The sequence below is a fragment of the Aquila chrysaetos genome, chromosome 8 (assembly GCF_900496995.4).
Source record: "Aquila chrysaetos chrysaetos chromosome 8, bAquChr1.4, whole genome shotgun sequence".
NCBI lineage: Eukaryota > Metazoa > Chordata > Aves > Accipitriformes > Accipitridae > Aquila > Aquila chrysaetos.
The window spans coordinates 39,844,330-39,870,787 of NC_044011.1; the positions used below are offsets into that span (position 1 = coordinate 39,844,330).

The following is a 26,458-nucleotide window of genomic DNA, read 5'->3' on the forward strand; positions in this document are numbered from 1 at the left end:
CACTCTCCAATACAGGCAAGAGAGCATCTTCCCATCTCCTGTAAGACTAGCTCTGGTTCAGTACATATGCAGCTTTCAGAGCTCTGAACCTGTCTCTGATGGTTAACCTGGGAAAAGTTTCCACTTCAGTGCTTGGAGCTTTACCGCCTGGCAGACGTTCAAATCCTGGGCTAAATGGTAGTAACAGGACTCAAAATTGGAGCATTAGAGGAGATGAGGTTACCCCAGAGGAACTATCTGAAACTCTGGTACTGTATGTTTTACAGAGGGACTTCAAAACAAGGCTGTAAGGAATAGGGCATGGATGTCTGTGTGAAACCCAGCCAGTGTGTGAAGATCCAATAGCAATCCAGGGAGGAGAACAGCACTGGGAGCTGTGTCCTTTCCCTGGGTGGATTTTTCTCTTGAGGCCTGTATTTTATTTCAGGTGGCATTGATAGTCATGTTCTTAGCACACCGAGCCAGCCAGAAACAGTATCTTGACATGAAATGTCATGGGAATGCTGTCTTGGGTGTGAAGAAAGACACAGAAATTGCACCTGAAGGGAAACATGTCTATGCAGTAATAAAGCAGTAGTAAAAGGTGTCATATGAAAATACGAAGCTTACAGATGTACTAATGCATCCAGGTACCTTGGCTGGGAGCCTGCTTTCGTTTAATAGGAGCTGATTTCATTTACTTGGCGGGGGGGCAGGGACGGACGGACACCAAAAAACAAGTACCACCTATGATGATATAGTGCATTTTAAAAATGTGCTGCAGAAGTTTGATGCGCGGGGGCTGTGTCTCTCGTGCCAGCAGTCAGGTTCTGAAGGTATGGAGGAAAATTAATGGTCTGGAGCCCTGAGAGTGCATTGCTTGTGCAGGCCCAGCTAGTGGGAGCAGCAGCTGATCTATAGGCCTTGAGGAGGTGATTTGAAGATATGAAAGCTTCACGAACCTTTTTTTTTTCTTCCCCCCCCCCCCCCCCCGGCTGCTCATCTCTCAGGACTCTGAAAGAAGATTTGGCAAAGGTTTCTGAGGAGGAAGAGTTGCGTGTCCGAAAGGAAGAAACTGAGAGACTCGCAAAGCTGCGAGCCAAAATCACGTCAGAGACCGAGGCAGAGAAGGAGAAGATAAGGTGAAAAGTTTTGCTACCAACCCTGGGGACATAAACTCTGCAGGTCTGGGAGGGAATCAGCTGGCATGCCACCAGCAACCGCTCAAAGTGGAGGTACTGGTCCTCCTGAGCCTCCCATAGCTGGTACCCTGCCTTGGTAGCAAGTACGAGGCCCTAACCATGATGCTGTACATGCAGAGGAGCTGTGAGTTGATAGAAGGCAAAACTGATGGACCTTAATGGTAACAGCTCTGCTGCCTTGGAGCCGATGAAATTTTGCTAAATAGGACATAGAGTACATAAGTGTCCTGAAGAGAGGTGTTGCTGTAATGTTGGACCAGGCACAGCTCTGGGGCATGTAAATGACAGAAAAGGCATCTACAAGGATGGCTGCACTTGGCAGCATAGCTTGGTTTGAGTGGATGTCTCTTCACAGGTCTTAAGAGCCATTAGAAGCAACTGGAGGAGGCAGACACTGGAGAACTTAGATTTTTGTTATTTCTTTTTTACTCAGTTGACAGATCGGTCTCCACCTGACTGCTTTGCTCTTTATTTCCAAGGCTTTAGTTGATATGCTTGTGAATCTGTGTGCTGTGGTTCTCAGTTTCTTCTGGCTTGCGTGTCCTATCCTATAGCAGTGTCTTCTCTTGGTTCTGGTTCCTAAATGGAGTCCAGTGGTGAAGTACTGAATTCTGACTTGCTTCTGTCCATGTTCTTGTTGCAAACCTACCAGGGCAGAGCAAGAGGTCATGCTGCAGAAACTACGAGAGGAGTGGGAATCCCAGCAGGTAATGGAGAAGCAGAGCCTGGAGAGGAAGCAGCAGCTTGTTTTGGAGAAAATGAAGCTGGAAATGGAGGAAGCTCAGCAGAAAGAGATGACTGAGCTGGAACAAGAGAAGGAACAATTCCTGAGTGAGCTCAAGGAGAGATTAGACAGGGAAAAGAAGAAGGTGAGATCTTTATTGCCTGCTAGGGTCAGACCCATGCTGTTCATGCTGATCTGGCTTGCATTGCAATGCTAAAGTGTTGAGGTGAAATAACACGTGCATGTGCTTTAATAATGGCTCACTTAAAACATAAAGGAAAGATGCTAGGCATGCTGTTAGATGCATGACTGAGGTGGGGAGGAGTACTCCCCCAATTTTTATTACAGTGGTGATTAAATAACAATTATTTAAGTGGCCACATGGCATCTGAAGAAAAGAGAAGGATCACTGTGTGTCTCTGCCAAGCAAAACCAAGCCATTTTATCAGACCAGAATACCTCTTTGGCTGCTGCTTTAGTCCTCCAGAGAGCCTGGGGAGTTCTTGAATGGAGGCAGTTCATATTCCTTCCAGCACAGCACGACTGAGATCTCCTGGGAGGGAAAGCACACGGAGAGTAAAGGCACCTTGTACCTAATCCGGTTTGAAAGGGGGTTACTGTTGTGCTTTTTTGATGCTTATGGATGGATGTTAATTGTAAATGCATCTTGTACAGCATGTCCCCACACATAAAGGTTTTCCAGCAGACTGTCTTGTTCGTCTTCCTGTAGGCAGTAGAAGAGCTAGAGAAACAGTTTGCAACTGAACTCCAGCAGCTGAAATCTGCAGCAGAAGAGAAGCATCATAAGGTAAAAGATGGTGTCCTTAGAATGTAAATTGGTTTTTTTCCCACATTTTCACTAAAGGTGGCATTAATTTTTTTCCACTTCCTAAATGTGCTTCTGGTCTGGCTCAGCATTTGGACACGCTTCAAGTAGGGGGTGGTGATAATGCACACACTGGTCTTTGCCATCCTGCTTGCTCTCTGTAGGAGGGCACTAAATGGATCTTGTCAGAAGGGTGACAAGTCTCTGTGGGTGGCTTTCATGGCAGGTCATTTCCAGCCTGCAAACCCAGATAGCAGAGGCACAGAGGAACGAGGAGGCTCAGCTGCGTGAAGACTTGCAGAGAGCAGAGCAGAAAGTGCAGCAAAAAGCATATCACGTAACGGAATACGAACGCGAGGCAAGTATTCATCTTGGATTGCTGAAGGTTCTTCACTCTCTCTCCTTGGATGTGTGGTGAGGTCTGAGAGGCCATGTCCCCTGGCCAGGGGTGATAGTGGTGCCGTAGGGGAAAGGACACCCCTACAGCATCTCACCTCACCAGGGTGCTTTCCTTGTGCTACCCAGGCCACAGCCTGATCCCACTTGCAAGGTACTCTGAACTTCAGTCCTTCTGCTCATGTGAGAGGTTGCTGTCTTGGGGGACCACTGTAGTGCAACACTGTAGTTCAGAGAAACATCTTTCCATGTCATCCTTGCAGCTCAGCGAGCTTATGAGAGAGAAACGCCACGAAGTGGAAAAAGACCATGAGAGGAAAATGGAGAGGATGAAGGAGGAGCACCAGGAGGTCCTAGCACAGATTCAGGATCAGTATGAGGAGGAGGTACTGCTGGGGGAGAGCAGTGAATTTGGGAAGTGACTGGTGGCTCGCTCAGCTGGGCTGTACCTGGACCGGCACTGCTGCTTGCCAGACCTGCCTATCTCAGCCACTCCTAGAATTGGAAATCTCCTTTCTTCAGGAGAACTGGGTATTGTTGCCATGATGTAAAGTGAATTTAGGCTGGGCGTATAAGGATAAGCTGTTAAAATATTCTCTGTGCAGGCAACTTCCACATGCATTTGTGGACTTCTGCACAAGAGAAGATTGTTCACGTTTTTGCAGGTGCCTATTCCGGAAAGCCTTCTGCCTCCCATTTTTTACTCTACAGTCAGCAGTGTGTGACAAAACCTTAGTTTCATGGGTTGTTTCTTCTTTTGTGAGCCATTCCCTTAACAATGTTGTCCCTGTAAGGTTTTAATGTGCTGAATTTAGTGTTTGCTCAGGAGCTGCTGTGTGATGGGCTGGCTTTCCAGAGGTTGTGTCCCGTGTGTTCATGTTGGTTTGCTGGAGAACAGTGTGCTTCACTCGGCTGCTTTTCTTGTTTGTATTTTGCAACAAACAGGAGAGAAAGCAAAGAGCAGAGCTGTTTGAAGGCCTCAGAAGTGAGATGGTACGCCTCCGACACCTTCACGAAGCTGAGGTGAAAGCTCTGCAGGCGGAGCTGGATGAGAGGCTTACTGCACTGCGGCAGAGGCACAGGGAGAAGGTGAGGAGAATGCTTTGCCTAGCAGGTTGTTGTGACTTGGCTGCTTGGGGATGGCCTGGGTGCCAACACACCTCGGTGCACCTGCTGCCCTCTACAGCCGAGGGTGACACAAGTGGCAGGTCATGTTTCCCAATTTTTGTTGTTCCTCCTGGTGGAAGAGCTCTGCCTGGTGAGCGAGGAACTTGTGCCATTCTCTCTTTAACTCAACATCTCTGGGCAGGAAAGAAAACTCCAGGATTCGGAAAACGAGCTTGAAATGCGCACAAAGAACGTAAAAGCCAGATCATTGCAGCTCCTTAGCCAGGTGAGTCAGCTCTGTTGGGCTTGCAGAGGTTTCCTAGCCTGTGCTGCTCCTCTGGCTGCTTCCTCATGGGGGACTTCTCAGAAGTGCTCAGTCAGGGCCTTTTGCTGCCATCCAAGTTACAGGTAAAACTTCTATCACAAGTCAGAGCAGGGCTAAGCATTCCTAGTGGTACAGCCTCAGGGCTGATGTTTGCAGTGGAAGTCAGTGCTCTGGGTTTGCTCAGTGCTTTGGGAAACAGTAAGTGGCTGTGAGAGTGGCAGAGGGATCTTTCAAGGTGGCATGTCCCGTTCAGCATCGCTTCAGATTTTAGTCGATCCCTTCCTGGTTTACCTCCTTTTCTCCCTGCTGCCATGAAAAGGGAGTGAGGGTTTCTGGATCTTGGGCAGCAGAGTGGGAAAATGAAGCACTCCGAATGCTCCTGTGGAGCTGGCAAAAACCACTGGCTGATGCCCTTGCCTGCCAGATCTCTTAAGTCCTGGCTGTGCCAAGGGCTGTAGAAAACCTTGCTTCAGTCAGCCTTCCTTTCCAAGCAGCACAGGAGTGAGGAAATAAAAAGGTGGAGAAATGCTGGAGGCAACCAGAGGCTTCATAAAAGCGAGATCCTGCAGAAATGGCCATGTGCCTTGAATACTTTTGCAGCTGAGCAGGAAGGGGTGTTCTTCCACAGGAATGCAAATATTCCCAGCTTCTCACTTGAAGTCAAATAAAGGGAGGGGAACTTGCCTGTGTGTGTGGGAGGGAATAAAGCAAAACTGACAACAAACCTCAGGTATTTTGAAATGGTCTTGAGACTTAGGCCTGACCTCTACTTCAAGTGCTGCTCAGCATCAGCAGTCTCTTTGCTCTGACACTCACCTACTTTCTCATCTGTATATAGGAGGAGTCTCTGAGAAAGAAAAGGCAGCAGCTGCTGGATGAAGACAGACGGACTGAGCTAGAAAGAGATGTATGTATGTCTTAACTCTGGAGAGGTGCAGTGCTGCTTTTTGTTTGGGGGTGAGGGCAGCATGCTAGAACTATGGCTTTAAAAAAGCAAACTGTTGCTTCTAAAGTGTGAGTCTGAAAATGCCTCCCTGCCTCAGCCTGGAGTCCCATCCTGCTGGGAGTTTGATTAGCTCTGAGCTGTTTCCCAAAAAGAAGAGACAGTCCTCCCAGGATTGGTGTGTGGGGTGTGCATTTGTAGCTCTGGGACCTCATGTGAACTGTGCAGGTAGCAAGCTCTTGCATGTTGTGTGCCTTTTATTTTGGTGTTGGGGAAATTGCTATGAGGGGTTTTTTGGTTTTCTTGTAGGAAGCTGCTTTAGCTTCTCAGCTCCGCCTGGAGGAGAACAGGAAGGAGCACGCCAGCCTCCTTGAGTCCATCTGGCAACTGCGTAGGTCTCTTGAAGAACTCCAGGACCAGAAAGCTGAGCTGGAGGCCCAGGTGGACTTGTTGCAGACCCGAAGCCAGAGGCTGCAAAAACGCATCAGGTGTGTGTATGACAAATTTCCTTGAATACAAAAAAAAATTTACCCTATGCCCCTAACAGAAACCTCTCTAACCTAACCTGGACCTTTCCCTTACCTCTGAGCTTCTTGTACGTTGGGCCACATCCATTCAGAATCCTAGTGGTGGTTTTATTGCATGTCGAGGGCACAGAGGTCCAAGGGTCTGCTTCCAGATCTATTAATAACTCACTCTGTAAATTTGTCCCTTCGCCTTTGCTTGTCAGGTTCATTTGTTTATCATCTCTGCATCTGTCTTAAGAGGTTAATAAGATGCTTTGAGCGGAGCATTGAAATGCAAAGGAAAGATTTTCATAAGATAGCTGAGCTTCTGGGTAAGGGTGTGAAGCAATGAACCTCTGGCTGGGCAGCGAAAATGACATCACACCACAAACCTGATACTGGTGTTCTTCCACATCTGTGGCCCTTTCCCTCCTGGAAACCGGAGGTCACTTTGGACACCACTGCAGACATTACTGGGCTAGACAGGCCTGCTGTCTCATCAGGTGCTGCCACTGCTGCCTTTTCTTGTGGCAGTGAGCTGGAAGCAGTTGTCAGGAGCAAACAGGAGACTTTAAAAGAACTGGAGGCAGAAGAAAGTGTACAATCTCCAAGAAGGAAAGCTGAGCTCCATGTTGAAGACCTGAGAGAAACTATTCAAGCTGTGAGTAAAGCAGACTGTAAAGGTGCTTGCCTTGAGATCTGAGGCTGTAACTCCCTTGAAAATCTGAGCTTTTGTTCCTTCTGGGTGAACTCGTTTGAGATGCAGTGATGCATTTTTCTTTGCCAGGGGACATCAATATGTTTAGTAGTATTTGTTGATTTCTGTCTATTATTACCGGGGGGGGGTGGGAAAGGAGTGCGAGATACTTGAGTGCCCTTGGAGTCAAAAGCAGGGCTCAAGTCAGGGATAGAAATGTGGTTTTTACTTTTGAAGTCACAAAGAACATCCCTGGCACTGGTTTTGGATCTGGGCAATACCATGGTGATGTCATTCTGAATATTTGCTCCTAACTGGGTTCTTATGGGGTCCTGGGGTTCTGTTTCCCATACATGTTTCTTAATTTTTGAAATGTTTCAACTCCTCAGCACTTGTCCGGAGAGCCTGCTTCCCCACCCTCTCAAAGCCATGAGGACAGTGACTTCCAGTTTGACCAGTGAGTATCTGTATGCCAGCTGCTGCTGGAAAACGTTTTTGCTTTGGTTTTACAAGCAAATTTTTTTTGCTTGGGTTTATGTGCATTGCACTGACAATCTGCTTTTGGGGAGGGTGCTGCATGAGGCTTGCAGGATGGCACAGTCAGCACAGAAAGCCAGCAGCATGCCTGTCTCTTTTGTGTAGCGTCAGGAGCTACATCTCTGCGGAAGGGATCTCTATCAGGAATGCCAAAGAGTTCCTGGTGCGCCAGACCCGTTCCATGAGGAAGAGGCACACAGCACTGAAAGCTGCAAAGCAGCAGTGGCGCCAAGATATGCAGAAAGCCCAGGAGGTGGTGCAGGATCCCGACAGCTCCCAGCTCCTGGAGGGGGTGCGCAAGAACCTGGAAGAGGTGAGCTCCTGAGCACTGCCTGCGTTCAGATGTTGGGCATCGTGGCTGCACGAATGAATCCACGGCCCTGGGATTCAGATTCCTGGCTCTCCAGCTGCAGTGACAGGCAGCTGTGGGTGTTCCATCCTCCTGGAAATCAGGTCTTACACATCTTTTATGATAGATATGTCCCTGCTTGTGTCTTCCTCATCAGAACACAAGGGTCAGAGTCCTCTCAGACTGGCTGTGGATTACTCCAGGAAGGCCGAGAGAGCTCTTCAGGAACATGGTGCAAATGCAGTGTCTGAGGAACAGGCTTAATGAGGACCTAACTTAGGCTTTGGATCGCAGTGATGTTACTGTGCATCAGATGAGCGGCCAAAAGTGCCTATGTGTGCATACATAGCCCACAGTTAATGGAGCATTGCATGGTAGAATAGTTCCAGTTCTGTTTTGCTGCGTGTGCTTTGGACTAGGAAGGCTCTACAAAGCAGTCGCTGCAGTGCAGCCAGCACTCAGTAGCTTGCTAGATTGCAGGAACTTTATTGTTAGTTGGAGCTCTTGGGACCTGAAAAATGGAGAAAGTATAGGTAGGGGAAAAAGGGATTTGTGTGTCATGCAAATCCCATAACCTTTTCTCCTCATAGTAAAGGAAGTGATAGGTATCCATCCCGTCAGTAGGTACAAGTTTATGGTTGTAGCTCTAAAGTGATTTCACTCTTGCTTGGAAAGGGGTTCTTGAGTACTCATCAGCTCTGCTGATATGCCAACCAAAGACAGGGAAGGTCATAATATCCTCCATGGATTATAGGGTGCATTTGTATTTGCAGAACCAAAGCTGTTGACCCTGTTGCATGCAGGGTTTGGAAGTTAAGCCTCCTTTTCCTTGGGGTGAACTTGCTTAGAGGCATGTGTTCTGCCCTCTGTACGCTCTGCTTCATGTGCTCTTGAAGACTTGGAAGCAACTTTACTCCAGCAGCATGATTTCCTGTGCTGAGTAGAAGTGAGATAATGAAAGTCACCCTAACCAATATACATTATTTCCTGTCATTCTTGTTTTGTTTTCCTCCTTGGCTTGGCTGTTGATCCACTGCAGGAAGCAAAGCAGTTGGACACAATGAAGTTGGCTATGCGGAAAGGACAGGTGCTGCTGAAGAAGAAGGAAGAGAAACTAAGCCAGCTGGAGTCCTCACTGCTGGAGGAGGTAACCACCAGCATTGCTGTTGTTTGGGCCTGCCCAGCTGCACTCCACCCTGCCCAGAGCTCTTGGCCTCCTCCCCTAGGCTGGAGTCTCTGCAGGGCTTTTGGTCCCCATGAGGGCTGTTTAGCTGGTGCCCAAAGACAGGCATTTGCCAATAGAGCTGGATTTTAGAAACACATTCTCTGAGAGCAGAATGGTGTGTCTGTCTGAGAGTGGTGGGAGAGAAGGCTAGTCACAAAGTTGGAGAGAATGACAAACCTAATTGGACTAGGACCCCCATGATTCACTAGGTGTGCCACCCACAGGACAAATGTGGGCCAGGGTTTGGGATGGAGACTTTCTTCCACAGTGATGGCTTGGCAGGCAGGGCTGCTGGCGGCAGCAATGGACTTGGGTGGAGAAAACCTGCAGAGTGCACTGGCTTGTGAGAAGCTTGCTTGTTAGGTTGGAAATTAATCACTGTTAATACTGATATGCTGAAGTATCCTACAATATAAACTAAAACCTCACATCAGAATGGTTAGAGGTCATCTTAACTGTCTGTATCTTGGTCAAGGTGGCAAATACTGTGCCTTCCCTCTGCTGATAACATCTGGACTCACTGTTAAGCATGTGGCTGCAGAGTGGATACAGAAAGCAACCTGAAAAAGCCACATGATTTGAGCCTAGAGAAAACAAGGGCAGGTCACCTCATGTGAGCTAGGATTGAGTCTGCTTTCCTGACCAAGGCAAGCCTTGGAGTCTGTTCAGCTCTGCCTGGGACCGTGTGGGCTTAGGCAGGGCAGCAGCAGATAGGAGAGCATGAGACCTTTGATGGTCAAGCACTTCTCTACAGTGCAAAGAGAGAACCCAGCCCACACGAGAGTTTTGAGGCTTATTTAAAGCACAGCTTTGATTTCTGCCTGGAAGGGCCCTTTCATAGGGCTGTTAGAGTTGGCCACTAGTGCCTACCTGTGCTGCTTTCAGAGACTGAGCAGTCTTCTTGACTTTCAGGTTTTGCTGTTGGGGACTGAAGATGAGTCTGCCTTCACTTGGCCTATGCCTGTCTATGCAGACTAGCTGTCGGCAATATTCCAGTGACTTTTATGTTTCGGGGACAGAAGAGCAGGTTTTATTTGTATTGTTTTCCTTCTTTTGACCAGCTTTCAGATGAAGATACGCTGAAGAGTGCTGCATGCAAGAAGGTGGTGACTTTTGATCTCAGCAACTCTGAGGACACAAACAGCACATCCAGTGTAAATCTACGTCAGCCTAAATGTAAGTGCCTGACTGGCTCGATACACTGTGCCCAACATATAATGTTTTAGACCTAGTTCTGGCTTTCCCTCTAGTGCCTCTGATGTACCTTCTGTTGTTCTCACTTGTGCTTATTAGTGTCTAAGGCAGGTCTGCTATCTGTGACTGGGACTGCTCTGCATGTAACATTTGATTTGAAAAACTTATTTCCTGCCTGTACCGGCAGGTAAGAGGGATGGAATCTGTATGTGAACTTGCCTTTTAAATCTCTACCTTTGTTTTTAGAGCAGGTTATAAAATCAGGCTTCAGATCTTCCTTCTCTGCTGTTGCAGAGCTGTATTGCTCTTCTGCAGGTGTCCAGGCTTCTTCTTCCTCACATTTCTGGCAGGAGAGCCTGCTGCAATTCCCTCTGCTGCTTGTGCTTTTTTGTTTGCCTTCAGTTGCGTGTAACTGGAGTTGTGCAGGTGGGAAGAAGGGCTCCCCATAAACAGTCAGGAAGGCAGGAGGGTTGTATTGCTTGCAGAAAGGCTGGCAAGGCTGAAGCTTAAAGAAAACTTAGAAAGCTTCCCTATGGCAACAGACAGACAAGCTGTCCAGTCTGGGATCATCTCTGACCCTGATCAGTAAACAATCTGCATGTAGGTCAAGAAACATGAAACTTAAGGGTTTTCTATGTGAAACTTGAGGGTTTTCTCTGGCTGCAAAGCCAGGTTTTTGCCTCTGTATCCCACTTAGCACAGATTGATCAGACTCAGCTCGGAGTGTAACCCACGGTGGAAAGCGGGTCTCCTGCCAGGGAGGCAGTGTCTCCCTTGCCTTCCCAGTGATCCCTTTTTCTCCCTCCTCTTCTGCCAGTTGATTTGACAACTGATTTACGGCCTGCCCCCCAGCTGGACAAGATCCAATACTTGACAGACTCTCTGCAACATATCACTAGCGAGCTGAACGGGGTCCTTGGTGTCTTGGGCTCTCTGAACAATCGCCAGTCTCCACTCTTCACCTCGATGCCCTGCGACAGTGTCCCTCTGTCTACCTGTGCCTCCTTGGCAGGACTTCAGGCAGGTGGTTCCCTGGCACCCCCCGCCAGGGTGTCACTGGTGGACCAGTGGGCCTGGAGCACTGGGCTGAGCTCTAGCTGCTCTTTCACAGCTGGACAGTCAGTGGACAGCATGCTGGCAGAGAAATGGCACAAGTATTTCCCAGGTAAGTCTCCTATCCTTAATCCATCTGCTTGCTTGCATATGACTTTCAATTTCACAGCCCTGCAAGTTCTAACCAGCTCAGCCTTCCAATGCTGGTGAGGCCAGATCCACTGGTGCTGCTGATAGGAAGGGTGCTAATAAGATAAGGAATGAGACCCTTGTTCCAGGAAGTGCAGCATATGGCTGATCTTGTCACCCTGCTTCTGGAGCAGTTCAGCCTCTGATGTGCGCCTGAGAAAGCAGTTTTTACTAAAAAAGAGAGCAAAAGAGGAGACAGCCCTGCTTCACTGGAAGCCTCCTGTGAATTGCAGATAGGGTCCACCATCTTTGTTTCCTTAACACTGCTATGTCCTCAGCAGGTGGCTCAGCTTGTAGGGACAGTGTGTCCATAGTACAAGAAAGCAAATGCACCCAGATGTAAAGACTATTGATTTGGGGGCCCCGTATTTAATGTCTGTTTTCCAGGTGGGTTCCCGTTGCTCAGTGGAAGTTCCAGGCCTCTTGACAACAAGCTGGGATACGTACCTGCGAAGTAAGGGTCTTGTTCCTTGAGTTGTTGTTTCATTGTGCTGCTTTTACTTCTCTGGAATGATTTCTAGGTCATGTATCATATAAAAAGTAGATAACAAAATCATAAGCTACATATTAAGTAGACAGATACTATTAGTTATTCACTGCCACATGCTCAACACTGCCTTGTAGCTTCTACAGGAAAGCTGCCATCATAGTTGTGCTGATAACCCTTGTTCCAGGACCAGGGTCCAAGGGTGCTGGCATTGGGCCGCACTGGCTCTGCTGTGACAGGCAATGCTGTGTGGGTGGATAGAGTGGAGGCTGCCACCTGAACCTTTCTGATCCTATACAGATGGAAAGGAGGACAGCAGCCTGACAGTGGGTGGCTGCTACAGCTTTTCTCTATGATGTAGTTGGGCAGAGGACTTTGAGCTAAGAGGAGGTTGCTTTTTGTTAACTGTGGCTCTTTCTGTAGAAGCCCATCACTTTCTTTCTCAGCTCTGGGATTGTTTCTGCCTAGACCTCTCTTTTCCCACTTGTGCTGTCTCTTTCTCTCTCATGTGCAACAGTGAGCAAATACAGCTGTTCCAGCACTCCCAGTTCCAGAGCCATGAGTCAGACAAGATGAGTATTCAAGGAATGATTGAGACCAACAAGAAATGGCTAGAAGATTTCAAGAGGGATTCAAAAGTGTATCCTTTGCCTGGGTCTGGTCTTTAATTGCACTCCAGCTTTCTGCAGCAGGTAGGTGGAGGCAGGAGGTGAGTGAATCAGGAGCACTAAAGCATTGAACAGCAATTTCAAAGCCTTAGCTTCTAATTTAGTGTCTGGTTCTGCAAAGGAATATGGTGTTTAGCAGTTAGAGCATGAGTGACCTGTTTGCTCTTCTTTGAGCCGTACTTATTCAAGAAAGTCTATTCCCTTTCCCTGTTTGCACTGTGATGCTCTTTAGTGCCATGATATGCAGGAGTTGGAGCTGGTAATGTGAGAAATTAAAAAAATTAACCAAAGAGTGCAGAACAGAGGAGGCGGCAGGGAAGTAGGGGGCCTAGTCTTGCAGGTCTGCTTTTGGTGCCATTGAGACAGCCCCAGCCGCACTGGGGATTTTGCCACGGGCAGTCCCTGCTGAGCAGCCTGGAAGGGGGGAGCAGTGTCTCTGCGAGGTGACGTGTGGGGCGGCCCTGCAACTGGGGAGGGAGGGCTCCCTGGTGGAGCTCTCCCCCCAGCTCAGTTTTGAGGTGCATCGTAGCATGCGGTTGGATCAAATAAGTGAGATGTTAGCGTGCTGTTAGCGGGGATGTTTCCAGGCTTGTGTTGTAACAGCATTATGCTGGGGCTGTCTGTGTCTCCTCTGCAGTGTGTGCTGATATTAGCAGCAAATCCCTTGGTTCTCCGATAGCACATGCTGTCCTGAGCACGGTGCTCCTTTGAATTCCCTAATCCCCCTTTAATTCCATCTGACTTGGATGCAGCAGGCTAAATACAGCATGTGTGCACAAGGCTGGCTCCTGCCCCTCAGTACCTGTCCTGTCTGCTGGCTGTGCTCATGTGTGCTAATTCCTTGTGAAAGCCAGGCTTTTCCTTCACCCGGCTGCCAGACCTCTCTTCCCAGGTGCACAGAAGCCCCCTGCCAGCAGCCCCAACCTACTTCAGCTAGGACTGGATGAAAACAGACAAATTAAAGTGTACCATTACTAAAAGGTGGGACTGAAGAGATGGTGGTGGGGGCCCGTGCAGTCTCCCTAGTGATATGTTGGGTTTCAGTGATGCCCAGCCATCTCAGCTGCGTCTTTGTGCTGTGCCCTTGAAATAAAGTCTTTTTACAAGCGAGTGGAGAAAGGAAGAAATTAACTTCCCAGGTGGATTCTTCTAATCCCGTAATGTGTCCAAATATACTTTATAGACTGTTTAATCCAGTGGTGAAATATCAGGGCTTCAATAAATCAACAGTTCTCTCATTAGTATTCTAGCAATCGTGAGCCAGAGCTGTGAATCATGGAGGACTTTGAGTAACTGGTCAAGGGGGAGGATGCGAATCCAGCTGAGACTCTGCTAGAGGAAATGTGTCAGGAAATGAGCCCACACTGATGCCCAGCCAATGCTTAATTGCAGGTGGGCCAAGTCATCTGGCCTCTGGCACGTGTGGGAACAGGGGAGAGCGAACAGTGAAATGGCTATAGAGCATGGGGACAGGCTTGGGGAATGGCAGATTCTGACTCTCGGGAAATGTTCCTCTCTTTTGGGGTGGAAGCAATAGGAGCTAAGCCAGGAGTGGCTTTTCATGGCAGATTTGGAATAGAGCTCCCTGCTTCCTCTTTCTGCCACACCAACCAGAGCTGTGCAGCGTAGCTGCACTATGGGACCTCTTCTGCGTTACTAATGTGCCAATGGCAATGCGGAGTGGGGATGGCAAGAGAGTGTGGGGTGGTGTCTGCTGGTGCAGGTGCTGTGAAGGAACTCGTCCTACTGTGAATGTCAAGACAAAGCCCCACCTGTGTCCTTCCATGCCCTGGGGAGAGGGATCTGGAGCTTGGCTCAGCAGCTGGGGTCTCCTTCCACACAGCAGGGCTGGGGAGGCAGATGGGAGCCCTTGGTGCCCAGCCTGGAGCCTGGTCTTGCTGCTCCTGTGGCAGCTCTGCTGGGCTCCTGGGAAAGCAGGTCTCAGGAGGTGGTGAAATGGGCTCTGCATGGCCAGAAACCTGGCTGAGGTGTTGGGATGTTCTTGGACATCAGCTGCAAGACAGTGGCTCGTTGCTTTGCTCACCAGGTGGCTGCAGTGGTGTTCCTCTGCAGAGGCTGTATCCAGAGCACATCACCACCCTGCCGGGGTGCATGGAGCTGGGAGGGGGCAGCGGGTGCTGCTCTAACCGATGGAGGGAAATGGGACTCAGCTTTCGTACTGCTGAGTGGGAAATGTGGTATTTGGTTGTCTTTGTCAGTATTTCCTCCAAGCTGACTTTAAATATTTTATGCTTTAAAAAATGCTGAACCACTTGCCATTTTGTCTGCGGAAGAAGCCTGCACTTCAAGGGATCCCATCTGTGAGAAATCGTCTTCAAAGCCGTTCTCCTTAGAGACGGCTGATGCAGGGAGGCTGGGAAAGCTGCTGCTCTGCACCCTTTCGTGCTGTTTGTGTTCCTCAGAGTGGCTAATGATGTGCAGCAGAGTAAAGCAGAACCCCCTCCTGCTTTGCTTCCCGGGTGTTGTGTACTGGCACAACACCACAACAGCTCACGCTGTGAGTGTGGCAGGGGAACGTTTACATGCAAATAGAAATATATTTTTGATGAACATCATTTTAAAACTCAATGTCTGTATATATTTTTTTTGCTGATTTGCCTAGAATTTTTTTAATTACTCGGCCAGCCTTTGTCCTAGGACAGCTTGATCCTCTGGTCAAGTCTGTGTTCTCCCACCTTCTGGTTGCTAACGAAGCACAGCGTAGTCCTTCTGCAGGCACTGCCGGAAGAGAATGTCCCACTGGTGTCCTTGCTGAGGAAATCCTAGCTAGCTCTTACCAGTGCTGGCTGAGTGGGGGGACCTCAGATGCCCACAGTTACCGATTTTAGAAGGGACCCTATGGTTCTGGCTTTCTTGTGGCATGGGGAGGCTGTCAGCCTGGTGGATGCTGTGCCCAAAGCCACATGGCTGAGTCCAGTCTGTGTGTTCAGAGAAACATGTATTACTAGTGTGGAGAAATGCCTGTTTTCATAGCAATAACCTGGTTTGAGACATGCTCCTTTTTCCTGTTAAAACCTGTGAGAGCAGCTGTATCTGGTGGTGTATGCAAATTAAATCAACATGAGCCTGTTTTGTATGATGGTGATGTTTGTAGCTCTATTTTTTCTTGTTGAGATGTTCTGTTGTAGGCCTAGATATCCAGCTTGTACTTACCTTTCACATCTTCCCTGTGTCTCTCTGGGCTGTTTCATGTTTTGTCTTGTCAAGGTCATGTCTGGCAATTTCCAAGACCACTTCAGCTCACTGTGGCTTTATTACCATTATTCTGTTAACTATCTGGCCAGGGTAGCAAATGCAGGGGCAGTTAGAAAGCTAAAAAACAGAACTACAAAAGCAATTCTTCATGGGGCTTTCAGCCAGCAGGACAGCTTTTCATGGACTCGTATCCTGCCCTTTTCATAAAACTGTCATCCAGTCTTGTTAAAACAGTTGCCTCGCTCTGGAGCTTTATGTCAAGGTTGGAGGACAGGCTGTGTGCAGGAGTGGTCCACGGCCGGCTTGGCTGGGTGCCCAGGGAGGGGCTGCCTGCGGGATGGGTGAAGGTGTGGGGGTCTCTGCCAGAGCAGGTGGGGAGCTTTCCCTGGGAAACGGGAAGAACTGCGTTGCACTGGCTGGGAACAGGGCTTTGCTCCGGAATGTCTCTCCGGCAACTCGGGATGTGTTAAAATTGGCTAACTCTGCAGATTGGCGGTTGCTACTGACTTCTCCATTTGTTTCGGAGCAGATGGGAATTTTCCCCCAAGTGGTGGTTCAGGTGCTGCTGCTGCAGCAGTGTGCTTGCTGGAGTCCTGCCCGTGGGCTCACCAAACAACAGTCTTGCCAGAAATTAGGGAGGATTGGTGACGTGCTGTTCTCTTCTCATGGCTTGTTCCTTTCCTCTTCTTGCCTCCTTCCAGCAGCCCTGGGACACCCACAGCAGCCCTTCCCAGCTGTGCATGTTTGCCCCTTTGGGATTTTTTCCCTTTAAGGTAGTCTCTCATGAAAGACTTGGCTTCTCCTGGGTCTCCAAGCACTGCTGCAAAGGCTGCGTCTGTCCAAATGGGGCATTCGCCGCATGTGTCCTGGCTGGGGACTCTCCAGCGCTGAGAGACTGCAGATGGGTAATGTGGCCAGTGACCACAAGGATGCGGAGAGGGGAAGTTCGGCACCTGCCCTTATTTTTCCAGCTCTGATTCTTCTGCACAGTGCATAGCTCGCCAGAAATCCTAGGTTCAGGTGGATGGGGATGTGGGGACTCTGGGTGATCACGTGATCTGAGCTACTGGTACAACAGAAAAGCCAAACGTGGTTCGAGGATGCGTGAGGCACATGGACACGTGCAGGGTCTGGGACGCTACTGTGCAAGGTTGTGGTCTGCCTGCGGAGGGAGGGCTGGAAAGGAAGGAGTGTGACTGCTGCTCTACATGCTGGGGAGATGAAGGCTGTTGGAGCTGGAGGCCTGATGAGGCACAGGAAGAACAATACGTGGATCAGCTGGTCACACAGAAATGGAGGCTGATGGTTAGAGGCACATCCTTACAAACAAAACAGAAACCACCACCAAAACTTGAATCACCCCCATTCTTGCTGTGCATGATCTGCACTTGGGTGTCTTTGCCTGCTGGAGAGCTGCAATAAGAACTACTGGAGGAGGTCTCTGACGGCAGTGCATGCTGTCCAGGTAGGTTCTTTTAGGGGCAGGTCCCCCACCCCACTCCCGAGGCAGCTGCTGTGCAAAGAGCACGGGGCAGCTCTGAGAAATACAGTCTGAACTGTAGGTGCGTGCTAGCTGTGGGAGGCTTAGCTGTAATCCTGCTGAGAAGCGGTCCCGAGCCCAGGAGGTCTGCCCCAGCTCATGGGTCCGAGGTGTGGGGTCTGTGCCTGCATGTCCGTGCGCACTGGCCTGCGTATGTACATAGAGAAGAGGATTTGCTTTTCCTGGAACGCCAGTACCGTATATGTTGGAGAAACTCAGTGATTAGAAGAGCAAAAGGACAGTGCACGATTACTTTGCCAAGAGGAACGCGAGCCGTAAGCTCATTAAGGGGCTTGGTCTCTGCCTGCCGAAGAAGGGACGCTTTAGTCCCTGGCTATTTGGAGACCACTGTGCATTGCTCCGAGAGCTTTGCCTTCCCGGGACGGAGGGAGCCCCTCGGCCACCCCAGCCATGCTGGCGACCCTGATGACAGCACTGTTCTTTGTGGTGAGAGCATTTGGGCAGGTGAGTCTGGGCTGGCCTGGCAGCAGGCAGGATTTATTGCTTTCCATTTTATTTCTAGAAATGTGTGGGTTATCTTACTAGGGAAGGTAGCGAGCAGTGGGGAATGTGGGCTGGGGATGCCCCAGCTCCTGCTCCAGCATAGCTGTGGCTGTGCCGTGAGCCCCTGCAGCAGTGTGCAGCCCAGTGGGTCTGCATGTCCTCGGCAAGTTGCCCACAGTGTTGGCTTGGGAGCACCCGTGAGTTTTTTGTCATCGGAGCATTAGCAGGTGTATTGGCAGCTTTGCAGAGCACGGTTCCCTGTGGTGCCTATGCATGCAGGAAGCAAGTGCAGGGGCTTGGGCTTCCCAGTCTGGCGAGCAAGAGCTGCGAATGTGCATGTTGAGTCTCAGAGCACTTTGGGTTGGGGAGGAAGAACAACCCTCCCCCATCTAGGGCTGCTTTCTCTTGGGGAGAGGAAGGAAAGTGGGAACGTCTGCTAGGCTGGCCAGGGGCTGTGTCACCAGCCTGGCTGACTCTTTGAGGACAGGCAGTTGTTCCTGGTCCCGCTGACTGCGCCTCTGGCTTTTGTAGCTCCTTCCCCAGGGTGTGCTCCAGCCCCGCTGCGTGGTGTGCGATGCAGGCGATAGTGACTGTCCCGGTGTCAGGGTGCGAGCCTGCAGCAGAACTCCGAGCGCTGCCTCCTGTGGTCTCTAGACCAGCTCCTGCCCTCTGCCATTCTCTGTCCCCAAAAACACCTTGGGGCAAGGAGAGGAGGCAGAGGTCTCTGCTTGCCCTGCCTGGAATGGCCGCCTGTGCCTCCCGAAACCAGGCCACCCTGGGCAGGAGGTCTGGGCCACCCATGCTTCATGCAGAGCCACGTGGTCTCAGCATCACCCGTGAGCTCTGCAGCCCCACTACTTTGTGCTGTGAGAGTTGATCATCGGCGTGGTGCCGGGAAGACACGCTGAGCATCACCGCAGCTGGCAAGGCCACCATGGGTTGTGGTCACTGCGTATAGAGGAGCAGCTCTTTCTGTTGCTCTTCAGCTTCTCTCCTGTTCCCTCACCTGTTGCAAATCCTTTCTGTGTCCAGCTCGGGACCAGCTTGTTTCACGAAGAGCCCCTGCCGTACCTTGTGTACCAGCCCCTGCCCTGGCAGATCCAGTGTGTGACACAGAGCCGCCGCACCAGCCGGGACAGCGAGGTGAGGGCTGGCTTCGCTGCCTGTGGTCGGCCGAGGCAGCTGGGTGGGGGATGACAGCAGTGCCTGGTGCAGAAGGAGCAGCCAGCATCCACTGACCAAACAGAAGGTTCGGGCAAGGGGGAGAGATTTTCCTCCTTCCCTTGCAAGACAGAAAATAGGGTAATGCCAGGAAGCAGGGCAAGCTGAAAAACGTAGGAGAGGTATTTGTAGACCAAGTCAAGCTGCTTTTTAGGAATGAAAATCCCCTAGCAGACCTGACATCCCAGGTGCTGCAGTTTTGTGGAAGGGGCTGGAGTTGAGGAAATGAATCCAGCAAGTCTGGTTCCACGCTGATTATGAAATGCAGATCTAGTGAGGCTAGGCTGTGTCAATGTATGTCCGAAGGTGCTACTGGCACATCTCGCAGATCTGATTTTTTTATACAAAGCTCTTTTCTGTTCTTCCTTGGAGGACTTTTCACAAATGCAAATTAATTAGTCAGTGCTCTGCAGTGCTCTTTAAGGGAACAGCAGTAAGTATTTTCAAGTTTCCCAAAGGGAATGGATAGTGGAAAGCTTGGTGAGGCTAGCCCTGTCCCTTTCAGAGCTTCCCAGCTGGCCCAAAAGGGGCTGTTCTTGCCGCCTCTGCCTGAGATATAACTAACTCTGTTGTATCTTTGTTCTCTATCTTTGTAGAAAGGCAGGAGCTCTCGTCATAACAGCATCTACTCAATTTCTGGAGAGAAAGGTGAGTATGGAGCACGCAGGGAGACAGCCCTGCCACATAGTAGGGGAAACTCGTGGTTGTGACTGTGGGATGCAACAAAAGAGCAGGCATTGCAGTACCTGGACCCTTCTTGGCCTCTTGCTTCCTCCAAAGAAATCTGTCTCTGACAGATCAAGGGGTATTTTGGAAGTCAGCTTTGTGGGAAGAAAGGCTTCTCAGATGGATGGCTTTCTCTCCAGACTATGGCTCGCTGGCTGTACTGTATTTTCAGTCAATTCTCCTCCCTGTGGAGGGTGCCCTTCTTGCTGCCCCTGGGAGGGCATGTGAGTATGGACAGGATGGCGAGATGTTTGTTAAAAGCTGTAGTATCAGTGAGTGAAGGCCCTGTTTGTTGCATGGGTGAATGTACAACAGCACACTTCTGTGTGTGTGTGTGCGTGCGCATACCTGCCTCCCTCTTCCCATGAAACCTGCCCCACTGAATTGCATGGGTCACTGTCCCCCAAAACAGCCCCCCTTCCTCTTCTCCTTGGCCTGGCAAAACCACCCTGAATTTGCCCCCCCCCTTCCTCTTCCTTGCTCTTGTCTCTAACACTCTGCCCCCTCTGCTGAAGTCAAGTGCTCAGCAAAGTGGATTTGAGCACTTCTATTCTCAGCGCAGCTCAGGTGGCAATCGGATAAAGGCGGGTGAAGCAATGCTCCGGCAGCGCGGGGCTGGGCTGGGTGCTGCCAACTGCCTGCTGCGGCAGAGCGAGCAGGGTGCCGAGCTTGGGACATTCCTCCTCAATGCACCGTAGCTCTGGCCAGCCTCATCACTCTTTTTTGGGGTTTTTGCTGCCCTGTGAGTAGGTGAAGGTCCCCGGGGCTGCCTGGGCTGGCAGTGGCACTTGTGTTGGTGCAGCGGCAGAGCGTTACTGATGGGCCTGGCCACGGCCGAGCTCCTTCAGCAGGTGTATTTCTTGCTGAGCTGTCGGTAGCCCACGCGGCTGGGGTCTTGTTCCTGCAAATGTAGAGAGGTACATGCCCCTGTGGCTCCCCAGCCTCTGGGGTTTGTTTTTTTGGGGTTTTTTTTTGTTGTTTTTGTTTGTGTTGTGTGTTTTGGTTTTTTTGGTTTTGTTTTTTTTTTTTTTTTTTTAGTGGGCAGGATTTACAGCTGACAATGGATCTTGTTAAGCAGGGCAGGAGGGAGCTGATTCCCAGTGTGGATTCTTAGGTATCTTTTTACTTTGCAATTTCTTTTAGGATGTGACTAAAACTGGGTTCAGGTGACAGTGGTGAGTTTATACAGCAGCATCTGGCACCAGGATTTCTGATGGCTGCTCGGGGGGTGCTTAGCAGCGACACGCTGGCTTAAAGGAGCACTGCTGAGTGGCTTTGATTCAGTTCCTGTTGAATTTCACAATACTTCCCTAATGCAACATTAAGTGTGAGGTGGGGAGGGCTCCCATTTGTCAGCATGAGAGCTTTATTGCTGTACAGTGCCGGGCCTTTTTTCTAATCTTATTTGTGTGTGTGTGTGAAAGTAAGTGAGCATCATACTTGGTGATTAAACGTGGGGAAGCTGAGGTCTTTGGGGAGCAAAGCTGTGTAAATAGAGGGCTTAGCACTGCCAGGGAGACTGGGCTTTTCTTTGCCTCCGGTTCCCTGCTGCATCTCCCTCTGCCCTGGAGATGCCCCTGGGAGCCAGTGGGGCCATGGTTTCACGCTGTGGTCTCTCCAGCCTCTTTCGGCTCTGGTAGTGGAGGGAAGCCCTCCCTTCTGTGGGGAGCCTGGGATATGCAGAGGCCAGTCTGACCCCATGGGGGGGGTGATGCCAGAGCCCTGCCCCGCTCAGTGGAGCCTCTTCAGGGCCACTGGCACCACCTGTGCTCACTGTGATGCTGGGTTGTTGTCCCAGGCAATGTGACCCCCGACACCAGCAGCGAGAGCAAGTTCTTCAGCGATCCTTCCGAGAAGGCGGCCGTCACTATCCAGACCCACTTCAGGAGATACCAGCAGCAGAAGCAGGAGAAGAAGTAGACGTGTCGGCCACCTGTGCCCTGCACTGTCCCTCCTTTTTGTCTGCTTGGTATCCCAGAGAGCTGTGCGGCCATGGTGACTGTGAACCTGCTCCCTAATAATGTAGCTTCTGGTGCATGTGCAGCTGTAGATACTCTGCTGTTCGTGTTGGTTGCCACTCAGAGCGAGATCTCTTTCCTGGTCAGTCCTTCCCCAGACAGCATTGCCTTGTGGGCCAGGGTACCACCGGCGAGGGGCTGTTTGGGACCTCAGTGCCCAGGGAGTGGCACAGCATTTACAAGCCTTTCCTTGGTGGCAGCACCCAGAGCTGTGTGGTGGCTGGCCCTTGGGCCACAGCCAGTTTAAGTCCCAGCACCTGTGTCAGGGGAGCAGGGGGGGTCCTGTACAGCTGATGGTGATTGTGGCTGGCTGGCTGCTCAGCTGAGGCTGGCTTTGCCCAGCAATAGCCCTCCCCTGTGCCTCCACCTCCGTTCTGCCTCTGGAGCTGGGGTGGAACAACTGCCCTTGTCCCCTGCTCCAGGTGGCTGGCTGGCTGAGCTGCTGAGCATGACGGTGTCCAGGAGCTGGCCCGGAGTGGGATGGCACTGAAGGGGGTATGCCGCAGGCAGCCAGGGTGGTAGGAGCTGAGCTGTGCTCTGACTGTGAGCTCATCTTACTTTTCTTGGGTGGGGGGAGGGAGGGAACTGCTTGGGGTGCCTTGGTTTCAGAGCAGGGATGGGGTGGACTCTGTCTCCTGTGGCTGCATGTGCGGAGGCTGAACCTGCTCTCTGCTGGGTCGGGCTCCTTCCTGAGACGGCCCTCTGCTAACTCTGGCATTTGGGTTAGTGCCCGCTGTCCCCCAGCCACCCTGTCCTGGTATTTTGGCCCAGCAAAGCTGAACAGAGACCTGCTCCCAGTCCAGCAGGGGCAGGACCCCAAGATTGTCTTGGGTTTTAACACCCGTTTTCAAGTGCTGGCTTTTGGAGGGTGCAGAGTTGTTGAGAGAGAGGGAATACAAAAGCACCAAGCTCTGGGCCAGCAGAAACAGGAGGAAGTTTGCAGTGAGGAGGTGCTGTGTGCTGTCCCATGGCAGGTGCTCTGTGGGAAGGAGCAGGGCGCAGAGGAGCTGCTGGCTGTGAATGGTGCTGCTCTGACTGCTTGAGTGTGGTCTCCACTGCTGCCTTGCTGGGTCTGATGCTGGCTTTTCTGTGCAGAGCTATGCCCCTGGAGCCCTTTCTGTCCTCTCCAGCTGCAAATGTCCTCAGTGCTTCTTACAAGGGCTCCATCCCCAGCTGCCCCTACTTACCTTTGGCTTGTGAGCGCTGGCATTTGGTGTCTGGCTTCTGCTTGTGCTCAGTTACTGCCTGCCGGTTGTGGTTGGCATCCAGCGCTGCTCTTGGCTCTTCTCTGGAGGTGCTCTGGGAGAGCAGGGCTGGTAACGGTTTGGTCTGTTGCTCTGCGGTGGTGTGAGCCGCCAGGCTCTGCCACAGGCGGACTGAGCTAGCTGATGCCAGGAGGTGTGTGGTGCATGTAGTGTGGTGTCTGGGGCTTTGCCTGGAGTGCTGGGCGAGGCAGCTGGTAAAGCAGACCTAAAACCAAACCGGCTCTTTGGATTTCTGAGCCTGATGCTTTTTTGCCTGCTTCCTGTTGAAGGCAGAGTTTGGCTAGCGTGGCTTGACTTGACTGTCCTCCTTCAAGTCCCGGTTCGTTACTGTGTGCAGCAACGTGGAGAGAACCCGCTGCCATGGTGAAGAGCAGTGGGCTCACGGGTGAGTGCTGGAAACTTGGACTTTGTTAAACTCTGCAAGGCCAGCGTTTGGAACTGCTGGGGAAGGGAAGGTGGAGAATGCTTGCTAAGATGTAGAAGGAAATCTGTACTAGCCAATTACAATAAAGACGTATTAATCTGTGTTAATCTGTTCTTTTTATTTTGCTAATCCACTTACTCTTACAGCTGAGAACACACTTGCCTTTTCTTGCCTCTTCTATTTAAAGTCTGGGATTGGCGTCTCAGGTGCTGCATGGTTGCCTAGCTGTGATACTGCTTTGAGATGGGCATGGGCGCTTGGCTCTCTTAAAAAATCTCTGCTGTGTAAAGGTTTGGAAGTGAAATGTGCACTGAACTGGTTTTGAAATCCTTAGAAAAATGCTTGAGAAATGCTGGTTTTCTTGTCAACACTTTCCACTGATCTCAGGGAGAGACAGAAGGGGCAGGACTGCTTTCACTTGGCTGAAGGCAAATGCTAACCAGTGTGAGACAGATCTCCGGACGAGCTGATGTGGGCGATGATGTGCAGCTGCTCCTGTGTGGACCCATGGGTGCCCTGGAGTGGCGAGAGGGTTGTCAGCCCATCAGTGCATGGCAGCAGCCTGCCTGGGAGGGTACGAGTGGCCGTGCGGCCAGGAGGTTCCCAGGACTCCGAGGATGATGCGAAAGGCTGAGTTGCTGGTGACTGGTTGCTGCATGTCCCCCAGCCTCTCTGGCCCCTCGGTATTTTCCCTTGATGACTTGCTTTAAGGCAAGTCAAGCAAGCTCTTTCTGGCTCAGAGACCCTGTCAGAGCCACGTAGCGTGATCTTCAGCATTCAATTGCCTTGCTCATGTTCCACGTGCAAATGCTGTACAAAATCCATGCACTCCTTGTGTGTGAAATTGGAAACTTACCATGGTTTTGTCTCCAAAAACCTGTTAAAATTGAATGAATAAGGAAACTCATGCATAGAAGTAAAGGCTATTCAGAACAGACCTTGGGATTCATTTAAAAAAAAAAAACCCAAAGCAAACAAAACCCCAAAGCAAGTACTGCAGAAGCCTAACCCTATTTCATGCATGGATTTGGACGCTGGCTGATTGCTCTTGACAAGAATCCTCAGTGCACGAAAACCAGAGGCTCCAGATGCAGGGCAGTAACCCAGATCCTCTTGCTGAGAGTGTGGGAACATGCTGGCAGAGGCAGAGCCACTCAAGCAGCTGTTCAGGCAGAGGAACTGCAATGTCCTGGTTCACCAGAAGCAAACTCTATCTGTCCCTAAGGAAAGCTTTACTGAGAAGCAAGGTGTCGATGGGGATTTCGGTGCAGAAACATGAGTGGGGAATATCAACCTGGGCATTTGTGGTATTGAGTGTGATCTTTGATGCCTTCCCACCAGCCCATTTGGGAAGCATGCTCCTCTGTGTGCAGGATGCTCCTCGGCAGAGGTTGGCTCTGAGTGTTACCTGAATAATCACCAAAACTGATGAAAATTGTTATAATGGCTCATTTCTTGAGCCCCAAGAGTGAACAGCTGCCAGGCTGTTGCCAAGACACTTTGAGTTCTACTGGATTTGAGGTGTTATGTTAGTGAGAACCAGGTGGCAAAGGAGGATCTGCTGACCAGGGTGACAACACAAGCAGGTAATGGAACTGCATGCTGGAAATGGGAATTGTGGGTAATGTCACCAGTAACACCGATCACTTTATTTGCATGTCATTGTTGGGGTTCCTGTAATACCTCTCCTAGATTTTCTTTTTGGTTAACTCTGTAGCACTTGATTATAATCAATGCGTTAAAAACAGCACTTCTGTCAAGAGGAAAAAAAATGAGACTGCTAAAAATCTCTGCGTAGAAGTTACAACTGCTAGTTTAAGCTACAATAGGAAGCTGATTCCTTCATTGTAAGGAAAGAAGAGATGGAGCCCGTGCGGAACAAGCATGGATGGAGAAGTGATGAAAACACTAGCTTATAAATTGGAGGAAATAAGGAAATGAAAATGCAGTTAGTTACTTGGACTTCAAATAAGACCAGAACCTCCTCTGGAAGGCAAAGTTCTACTTCAGGTAATTAAAACAACTGTTAGTAACAGCCTTAGCTGTTTTTGTCTTCCTGGGATAGCCAAACAGGTAAGGAAGGCTGCTGGCCCCAGGCTGCCTGCCTCAGCTCTAGCTGCTCTTGCTTTCACTGTCAGATGTGCACGTACGAAAAGGGAAGGTGTAATCTGCATGTCCTTGGTGGTTAATTGCTATGGCTGGTGGTAAAAGCCGAGAGGAAAATAAGACCAAATCAAGGTGGGGCACGGTGTCGTGCTTCACTGGGCTTTACTGCACTGTGCTGTGACCTGGCAGAGCTGTGCTGCGGTTCGGTGTGCCACAATGCTCTGTGTCCTGGGGGAGCCACGTGGCGTCTTGATGCGGTGTCTTGCTGTCCTGTGCCATGATTCACCGTGACGGGAGGCAGCGATGCCATGATTCACGGCTTGGTGCTGGATTCCCTGGGCTTTGTGCTCGGCTGCGCTTTGCTTCACTGCTCCACTGTGATTCGTTGCGCTCAACTGTGACCGAGGACAAGTGTGCCGTGCTTCACCTCCTGCTCCCGTGTGGTACTGTGCAGTGCTGCCACGTGGCACAGAACAAGAGCCCTGCTGTGAGCCAGTCGCTGTGCTTCACCGCGTTCACACACGATACCAGCGCTGCACCGTGCTTACCCTGCACTGCCAGAGCAATGATGTGCTGCACCAGAGCCGTGCTGTGGCTCGCAAGGGTCTGTGCAGCAGTTCACCCCTCCAGCCGAACTGGATTGGGCTTCACTGTCCTGCACTGTGCTTCATCCTGAGCTAGAGCTAACCAGTGGTTCAGCAGGGCTGGCCTGTGCTTATCGGTAAGTAGGTGCCGCTCACCTGGGGTCGCGGGTGCTGTGTCACGGCCTGGCAGTTGCTGGGATGTCCTGCTTGGCGGTACTGTTCCCCGCACCCTGCTCCCATCCCTTCCCCTCCTCCTGCCCTGGGGCTCTGCAGGGCGGCACAGCTCCGTAGGGAAGTGGGCAGTGCTTGGTGCTGTGTGCCCCTGGGCTCCTGCGGCATGTGTTTGGCTGCCTGGATGCACTTGGGCTGCCCCTCTCTCTCTGCCTGGGGTGTCCTGCCCCAGCCCGGGCACTGCCTACCGCCCTGCTCACTTTACAGACACCCACA

General features: G+C 50.8%; 1 protein-coding gene across 14 annotated transcripts in view; it reads left to right on the plus strand.

Annotated features, from left to right (window-relative positions):
• Nucleotides 1-23,428, plus strand: part of CEP164 (centrosomal protein 164) — a 55,926-nt gene extending 32,498 nt beyond the window's left edge. For 13 of the 14 annotated variants that reach the window (XM_041125184.1, XM_041125192.1, XM_041125185.1 and 10 more), the window contains 21 exons: nucleotides 990-1,121; nucleotides 1,834-2,050; nucleotides 2,636-2,713; nucleotides 2,958-3,089; nucleotides 3,391-3,513; nucleotides 4,073-4,216; nucleotides 4,437-4,520; nucleotides 5,398-5,466; nucleotides 5,812-5,990; nucleotides 6,543-6,669; nucleotides 7,095-7,162; nucleotides 7,348-7,555; nucleotides 8,631-8,738; nucleotides 9,878-9,992; nucleotides 10,828-11,175; nucleotides 11,640-11,706; nucleotides 12,257-12,379; nucleotides 13,286-17,628; nucleotides 18,700-18,810; nucleotides 19,485-19,536; nucleotides 21,413-23,428. In XM_041125184.1, coding sequence (XP_040981118.1) covers nucleotides 990-1,121; nucleotides 1,834-2,050; nucleotides 2,636-2,713; nucleotides 2,958-3,089; nucleotides 3,391-3,513; nucleotides 4,073-4,216; nucleotides 4,437-4,520; nucleotides 5,398-5,466; nucleotides 5,812-5,990; nucleotides 6,543-6,669; nucleotides 7,095-7,162; nucleotides 7,348-7,555; nucleotides 8,631-8,738; nucleotides 9,878-9,992; nucleotides 10,828-11,175; nucleotides 11,640-11,706; nucleotides 12,257-12,379; nucleotides 13,286-13,385 — 2,422 coding nt within the window. In that variant the 3' untranslated portion in view covers nucleotides 13,386-17,628; nucleotides 18,700-18,810; nucleotides 19,485-19,536; nucleotides 21,413-23,428. The remainder of the gene's footprint in view (nucleotides 1-989; nucleotides 1,122-1,833; nucleotides 2,051-2,635; nucleotides 2,714-2,957; nucleotides 3,090-3,390; nucleotides 3,514-4,072; nucleotides 4,217-4,436; nucleotides 4,521-5,397; nucleotides 5,467-5,811; nucleotides 5,991-6,542; nucleotides 6,670-7,094; nucleotides 7,163-7,347; nucleotides 7,556-8,630; nucleotides 8,739-9,877; nucleotides 9,993-10,827; nucleotides 11,176-11,639; nucleotides 11,707-12,256; nucleotides 12,380-13,285; nucleotides 17,629-18,699; nucleotides 18,811-19,484; nucleotides 19,537-21,412) is intronic. The other variant, XM_030021606.1, reaches the window with a different exon arrangement.
• The last annotated feature ends 3,030 nt before the right edge of the window (nucleotides 23,429-26,458 follow it).